This window comes from Pristiophorus japonicus, unplaced genomic scaffold (assembly GCF_044704955.1).
Source record: "Pristiophorus japonicus isolate sPriJap1 unplaced genomic scaffold, sPriJap1.hap1 HAP1_SCAFFOLD_498, whole genome shotgun sequence".
Lineage (NCBI taxonomy): Eukaryota > Metazoa > Chordata > Chondrichthyes > Pristiophoridae > Pristiophorus > Pristiophorus japonicus.
The window spans coordinates 312,543-321,104 of NW_027254404.1; the positions used below are offsets into that span (position 1 = coordinate 312,543).

The following is an 8,562-nucleotide window of genomic DNA, read 5'->3' on the forward strand; positions in this document are numbered from 1 at the left end:
AAGGCTGTCAGACAGGAGACAGCAGAATTTGAAGCCTCCTAAAAAGGATGACTTGAGAACGTGGATTTTTACGCTGCTGATCGGGGTAATGAGGGCTCAGAATGTCTAACACCCTGTCTGTCATTTTCTTTGACAGAAATCGGAAGACGAAGGTGCGGTGTAAGTATAAAACAAGTATTTTGTACATTGCCCGGTGAGCCCCTGCACATTGCCCGGTGAGCCCCTGCACATTGCCCGGTGAGTCCTCAGTGGGTGAGGCCGTGCCAGTTTGATTGGTATCCCTCCCCCCAGTGTCTTTTCTATGCATGGGTGGGGTTGAGTTATATGAGTTTGAAAGTGATTTAGTTAATTCTGAAACTAGGGAGTTAAACCTAAACAAAGCAAACTACGTAGTTATGAGGGGCGTGTTGGCTAAGGTAGATTGTGAAACTACACTCAAAGATATGACGATATCCAAGCAATGGCTCGCATTTCAAGAATGAATACATTATTTAAAACAAACCTACATTCCTTTAAGGCACAACAACCTCACAGGATAAGTGGGCCAACCATGGGTAACAAGAAGTTAAAGATAGAATTAGTTCAAAGGAAGAGGCTTATAATGTTGCCAAAAAGAGCAGTAAGTCTGAGGATTGGGAGCATTTTAGAATTTGGCAAAGAGGACCAAGAAATTGATAAAGAATAGAATATGAGAGTAAACTAGTGATAAACATAAAAACAGATGGTAAAAGCTTCTATAGGTATGTAAAAAGATTAATGAAAGTAAATGTGAGTCCCTTACAGGCTGAGACAGGAGAAATTATAATGGGGAATGGTAGAGAAATTAAACCAATACTTTGTGTCTGTCTTGGATGGACACTTAAAGTGCAGTAACCTGCAGGGTTACGGACCCAGAGCTGGTAATTGGGATTAGGCTGGATGACCTTTTGTTGGACGGCGCAGATATAATGGTAAGTACTGCAGGGAATAGAATACCGCCAGGGTGATCTCCTGGACTAGTGTCGATCACCTGGATGGGTCGGAGAGGAATTTTCCCAGATTTTCTCTCCCTAAACTGACCTGGGTTTTTAATCTGGTTTTTGCCTCTCCCAGGAGATCACATGGCTCTGGTTGGGGTGGAGTGTAGAATGTTTCAGTGTAAGGGGTGTCGCAGTTGTGTGAGGCGGACTGGTTGGACTGAGTGCTCTTTGCTTTTCCGTCATTGTTCATAGATTTATATGCAACCTTTAGGGCTGTTGACCAAGGCCCGTGCGGCTCTTTGTCAGCCGACGCGGACACGATGGGCCAAAATGGCCTCCTTCGGCGCTGTAAATTTATATGTTTCTATGCTTCACAGAAGAAGATACAAAAAACCTCCTGGAAATAGTGGAGAATGAAGCATCTAGCGAGAATGAGGAACTGAAAGAAATTAGTATTAGTTTAAAAAAAAAGTACTGGAGAAATTAATGGGACTGATGGCCTACATCCTAGGATTGTGAAAGAGATGGCTGTAGAGATAGTGGATGCACTGGTTGTCATCTTCCAAAATTCCATAGATTCTAGAACGGTTCCCGCAGATTGGAAGGCAGCTAATGTAACACCGCTATTTAAGAAAGGAGGGAGAGAGAAAATGGGGAACTTACAGGCCAGTTAGCCTGACATCAGTCGTAGGGAAAATGCTAGAATCTATTATTAAAGATGTGGTAACAGGCACTTGGAAAATAATAATAGAATTGGGCAGAGTCAACACAGATTTATGAAAGGGAAATCATGTTTGACAAATCAGTTAGTGTTTTTTGAGGATGTAACTAGTAAAATAGATAAGGGGGACCAGTGGATATATGTATTTGGATTTCAGAAGGCATTCGATAACATAGTAACATAAGGTGCCACACAAGAGGTTATTAAACAAAATTAGGGCTCATGGGATTGGGGGTAAACGATCAGCCATGATTTGTCAGATGCTTGTCAGAGATGAGCAGAAAATTGCTCCAACTCAACATTGGGAAGACCGAAGCTATTGTCTTCAGTCCCTGCCACAAACTGCATTCCCAAGCTGCTGTCTCCATCCCGCTCCTGGGCAACTATCTGAGGCTGAACCAGACTGTTCACAACCTTGATGTCATATTTGACCCTTAGATGAACTTCCAACCACATATCTGCACCATCACCAACATCACCTACTTCCACCTCTGTAACGTTGCACGACTCCACTTATCCGCTGCTGAAACCCTCATCCATGCCTTTGTTACCTCTAGACTTGACTATTCCAACGGACTCCTGGCTGGCCTTCCATCTTCCATAAACCTGAGCCCATCTAAAACTCTGCTGCCTGTGTCCTAACTCGCACTAGGTCCCGCTCACCCATCACCCTAGTGCTCACTGACCTACATTGGCTCCTGGTCCAGCAACACCTCGATTTTAAAAATTCTTATCCTTGTTTTCAAATCCCTCCATGGCCTCGCCCCCTTCCTATCTCTGTAACCTTCCCCCCCCCCCCCCCCCCCCCCCCGCCGAGATCTCTGCATTCCTCCAATTCTGGCCCCTTGTGTGTCTCCGATTTTAATCACTCCACCATTGGCGGCCAAGCCTTCAGCTGCCTATGCCCTAAACTCTAGAACTGCCTCCCTAAACCAACCTCTCCGCCTCTACCTAGCTCTGCTCCTTTAAGACTCTTCTTAAAACCGACCTCAGCCGCCAGTATGGGATGAGGAGTTGTAGGGTTGGAGGAGGTTACAGAGATAGCGAGGAGAGTGGTAAATTTGAGCTGTTAGGGGACTGGACCCAATGTAGGTTAGTGAGGGTGGGTGTTGGCTGAGTGGGAATTATCCAAGTTGGAAGTACTGGGTCTTTGTAACATTAGAAAAAGCAGAGGCCTTTCAGCCTCTCAAGCCTGTTCTCCTTGATTCCATAACCCTTAATACTTTTACCCATCAAAAATCTATCAATCTCAGTGCTGAAAGCTCCAATTGACCCCCACCATTCACAGCCTTTGTGTGGGGGAGGGAGAGTTCCAGAGTTCCACAACCCTGAGTGTGAAGAAGTGCTTACTGACATTGCCCCTGAATGACCTGGCTCTAAGTTTAAGGTTTCATCCCCTTGTTCTGGACTCTCCATCAGAGGAAATACTTTCTCTCTATGCACCCGATCAAATGCTATTAACACTTTAAACACCTCGGTTAGATTGCCTCTCAGTCTCATGGGACCCCTGTGAGCGAGTGTGGTCGGGATCTATTGGCCAACAGGAGGCGTGATAAGCGGCTTTGTAGGGAACCCCCTTGGATTCTGAGCATCCCCTGTTTGATTATCTGCACTGCTCGTTCTGCCTGGCCGTTTGAGGCCGGCTTGAACGGTGCCGTTCTGACATGGTTGATACCATTTCCTGCCATGATGTCCTGGAATTCAATGCTTGTAAAGCACGGGCCATTGTCGCTGACCAAGGTGTCCGGTAGACCATGGGCGGCAAACATTGCCCGTAGACTTTCTGCCGTGGCAGAGGATGTGCTTGAATTGAGAATGTCACACTCGATCCAGTTGGAGTAGGCATCTACTGCAACCAAAAACATTTTTCCCATGAAAGGACCTGCGTCGTCCACATGGATGTGTGACCATGGCTTGGCGGGCCAGGACCAGGGGCTAAGAGGGGCTTCCCTGGGCGCATTGCCCAGCTGGGCACACGTGTTGCACCTGTGAACACAAAGTTCCAGGTCTGCATCTATCCCTGGCCACCAAACGTGTGACCTGGCAATTGCCTTCATCATGACAATGCCTGGGTGCTCATTGTGGAGTTCTCGGATGAACACCTCTCTGCCCATCTGGGGCATGACTACTCGGTTTCTCCATAGTAGGCAATTGGCCTGGATCGAGAGTTCATCCTTGTGCCTGTGAAATGGTTTAAATTCCTCAGGGCATGCCCCGTACATGGCTGCCCATTCCCCATTCAGGACACATTTCTTGACTAAAGACAGTAGCGGGTCTCTATTTGTCCAGACTTTGATCTGACGGGCTGTCACGGGTGAGTCTTCGCTTTCGAAAGCTTCAACAGTCATGACCATCTCCGCATCATGCTCGGTTGCCCCCTCAGTGGTGGCTAGTAGGAGCCTGCTGAGTGCATCGGTGCAGTTTTCAGTGCCCGGTCTGTGCCGAATTGTATAGTCATAAGCGGCTAATGTGAGTGCCCACCTCTGTATGCATTTATGGCCTTGTTGTCGGCCAAAAGGGACGTTGGGGTTTGTGATCTGTCCCCAGCTCAAATTTCCTGCCAAACAGATACTGGTGCATTTTTTTTACTGCATTTACACATGCAAGCGCTTTTTTACCATCCCGTAGCCCCTTTCTGCCTGGGACAGACTTCTGGAGGCATAAACTACCGGCTGTAACTGACCATTGGCATTAACATGCTGCAACACACACCTGACACCATAGGACGACACATCGCACGTTAAAACAAGTTTCTTACATGGGTTATATAGCGTTAACAGATTGTTAGAGCACGCAATTTGTTATGCTCCATCAAAAGCCCTTTCCTGGCTGTCCCCCCAGACCAATTCGCGACCTTTGCGTAGGAGCACGTGTAGCGGCTCTAACAGCGTGCTCAATTTGGGAAGAAAGTTACCAAAATAATTCAGGAGCCCCAGGAATGAACGCAGCTCCGTTGTGTTACGGGATCTGGATGCTCTCTGGATCACTTCCGTCTTGGACACAGTAGGGCCGATCCCGTCTGCTGCTACCCTCATCCCCAGGAATTCTACCTCTGGAGCTAGGAAGACGCACTTCGCCTTTTTCAGTCGCAGACCTACCCGGTCCAGTCTGCGTAGCACCTCCTCCAGGTTGTGGAGGTGTTCTTCAGTATCGCGACCCGTGATAAGGATGTCGTCTTGAAAAACCACCGTACTTGGAATCGACTTGAGGAGGCTTTCCATGTTTCGTTGAAAGATCACGGCAGCCGAGCAAATCCAGAACGGATATCTGTTGTACTCAAACAACCCCTTGTGTGTCGTGATGGCGGTCAGCTTCTTCAACTCACTCGCCAGCTCCTGGGTCATGTAAGCTGAGGTCAGGTCCAATTTTGAAAAAGGTTTGCCACCGGATAGCGTTGCAAAGAGGTCCTCCGTTCTCGGTAGCGGGTACTGGTCTTGGAGTGATACCCGATTGATGGTGGTCTTGTAATCGCCACATATCCTGACCGACCCATCCGCCTTGAGCACAGGCACAATTGGGCTCGCCCAGTCACTGAATTTGACTGGCGAGATGATGCCTTCCCTCAGTAGGCTGTCCAATTCGCCTTCTATCTTTTCCAGCATCACGTACGGCACCCCTCTGGCCTTGTGGTGTACTGGCCTGGCGTCCGGGTTTATGTGAATCACTACCTTGGTCCCCATGAAAGTGCCAATGCCGGGTTGAAATAGTGAGCCAAATTTGTCCACGACCTGTGAGCATGATGTTCGCTCCACAGAAGAAATTGCATTGACATCGCCCCATTTCCAGTTCATGACAGCAAGCCAACTCCTCCCCAGCAATGCGGGACCGTCCCCCGGGACAATCCAGAGTGGCAGTCTGTTCTCCGAATCTTTGTGGGTCACGACTACCGTGGCGCTGCCTAGCACCGGAATGATCTCCTTTGTATATGTCCGTAGCTGTGCGTCAATCGGCAATAATTTTGGCCTCCTGGCCTTGGACGCCCACAACTTGTCGAACTGTTTGATACTCATCAGGGACTGGCTGGCCCCCGTGTCTAGCTCTATTGATACTGGGATGCCATTGAGGAACACTTTCATCATTATCGGTGGCGTCCTGGTGTATGAACTGTATATGTGCTCCACATGATCTCTCTGAACTTCAGCTTCCAGCGATTTTCCCCCAGTGTCCATTTGGCCTTGTAGGGCTTACATCGGGCCCGTCCTCCTCGTACATCAACCTGGCTGCAGGCTTCCTGCACATACGTGCCAAGTGACCGCTGACGTTGCAGTTTCTGCAGGTATATTGCTGATACCTGCAAGCTCTGGCTGGGTATTTGCCTCCATACCTCCAACATGAGCCGTTGTTGGAAACAAAAGGTCCATTACCAGTCGATCGTCTCTGACTGTCTCTGTAACTGTCCTTAAACGCACCATTGACAGGTATTGATGGCCCCATTACTGGCCGCATTGTCCCTTGTGATGGCATGAATCGCCGTTCAGCTAGCCGTTGTCTCTGTTGAATTCTCCCTTTGGGTTCGACTACATGCTCGGGCAGGTCCGATTGCCCCTGTCTGCCTGGAGAACTATGTGCCGCATTAACAATGTTGACTCTCTGTCCATTTGCTGCATTTAAACCAAGATTTTTGTCAAACATCATTCTTGTCTTTTCCTCCTCTGAGATAAATGTCTGGGCCATCAAAGCCACCGTTTCCAGGGTCAAGTCTTTGGTCTCAATCATTTTCCTGAAAACTCCAACGTGCCCGATGCCCTCAATAAAAAAATCTCTCAGCATCTCCGCTCTGCATGCATCTGGGAACTTACATAGGCTCACCAGTCGCCGGAGGTCTGCCACGAAGTCTGGAACGCTTTGCCCTTCTCGCCGCCGGTGGATGTAAAACCAGTGTCTTGCCATGTGCCTGCTGCTCGCCGGTTTAAAGTGTTCCCCGATCAACTTACTGAGCTCTTTGAACGTCTTGCCCGCCGGCTTCTCTGGTGCTCGAAGGTCCTTCATCAGGGAGTACGTCCTGGATCCACAAACCGTCAGGAGATGAGCCCTGCGTTTGTCGGCCGAATCCTGTCCCAAACATTCCTTAGTGACGAAACTTTGCTGTAGTCTCTCAATAAAATCATCACAATCATCACCAACACAGTACCTCTCATCTGTGCTGCTAGTGGCCATGCTCGCGTGGTTTAAATCCCAGTTTCTCGTCGCCAATGATATGTCCTTACTATACAGTACAAATGCACATGAGGCCCATACTTGAGAGAAGATCACTCTGTGACCAGTTACCTTTATTAGCCAGCAATGAAGTGATGAAGGTGGGTGGAGCTTCCCCTTTTATACCTGAAAGTCCAGGTTAGGAGTGTCTCCCACAAGTTCACCACCTAGTGGTCAGTGTTCTCACGGTGCACAACTTAGTTCAATTTATACATGGGTTACAATGACAGTTGAATACATGACAAATATTCCATTCCCTTTTTAATACATTTTTGTGCCTGTCCACTAGTTTTAGTGATTTTGTACTTGGACCCGAAATTTCTGCTCCTCCGTTTCTATTGCGCCTCTCACGACCTCAGGACCTCCTCAAACACGTTACAACCATTAATGTACTTGTCAAATGACGTCCCTGTTGTAATGTTGGAAACGCGGCAGTCAAGTTGCACACATCCAGATCCCACAAACAGCAATGAGATAATTCACAGATCATCTGATTTTAGTGATGTTGGTTGAGGGATCAATATTTGGCTAGGACACAAGGGAGAATAGTTTCGTGGGATCTTTGACATCAACCTGACAGACGCTACCTCTGACAGTGCGGCGCTCCCTCAGTACTGCCCCTCCGACAGTGTGGCGCTCCCTCAGTATTGCCCCTCCGACCATGCCGCACTCCCTCAGTATTGTCCCTTCGACAGTGCGGCGCTCGCTCTGTATTGCCCCTCCGACAGTGCTGCACTCCCTCAGTACTGCACCTCCGATAGTGCATCGCTCCCACAGTACTGCCCCTCGACAGTGCTGCGCTCCCTCAGTACTGACCCTCCCACAGTGCGGCGTTCCCTCAGCACTGCACTGGGAGTGTCAGCCTAGATTTTTGTACTCCCGCCTCTGGAGTTGTACTTGAACCTACAACCTTGTGACTCCGAGGTGAGTGCGCTGTTGTTAACAGTCCCTGCTTGCTATTGGCTAATTAGTTCTCCTGCCTGTTATCAGAGGAACGCGAGGATATCACCGCCTGCTGTTCGACTTCACTCCCAAAACAACAAGTGAGGCTGAAGGGAAAGCTGGGAGTGCTGTTTTCGTCCTGGAGAATGGAGAGGATGGCTGGTCAACTGTGATTACCGATGGTCAGGTGGGAGCTGTGTGAAATTCTTTTCCTGTACTAGTGTGCTCACCCATTGGGAGGCTTACCATTAACACTGCCACTTCATCAACCCCAGCTCATGCTCAAATTTCAAGACTTGGGGCTAAGTATTGCGTCGCGTCCCATTTGGAGCGATAACTTTTGCGGGAATGCAAAAGTGTCCCTGGGCACTACACAAGTGAATCCGATGTGAACTTCTGGTTTGGAGCTGCAGCAGGGAATTGGAGCACTAAATTAAGCGCTTCCACTTTCCTTGGAGTGTTAAAGGGAGCAAGAGGGGCGGCAGAGCGCGGCACAATGTCCCGTGCAGTGGTGCTGGAGTTACAGGCCCCTCCCTTAAAGGGAAGGGCCAAAGCTGAGGCAGTTCGATGGAAAGGCTGCCAATGGTGGGCGACAACACATGTGACCCGCGCAGAGCAGCCCCAAGCACTCGAAGATCAATCGCAGGATGGGAACAATTCAAAAGGCAGCATAGTGGGGTGAAAATTAAATGTTGGCCTACCTGACGCCCAGTGCCTTTAATTAGCGCGCCCCCCCCCCCCCCC

General features: G+C 49.0%; 1 protein-coding gene across 1 annotated transcript in view; it reads left to right on the top strand.

Moving 5' to 3' along the window:
- LOC139253676 (neutrophil cytosol factor 2-like) overlaps positions 1–8,562 on the top strand; it is a 151,957-nt gene that overhangs the window by 67,028 nt on the left and 76,367 nt on the right. Inside the window, exons 7-8 of the mRNA XM_070873514.1 lie at positions 137–159; positions 7,867–8,005. Coding sequence (XP_070729615.1) covers positions 137–159; positions 7,867–8,005 — 162 coding nt within the window. The remainder of the gene's footprint in view (positions 1–136; positions 160–7,866; positions 8,006–8,562) is intronic.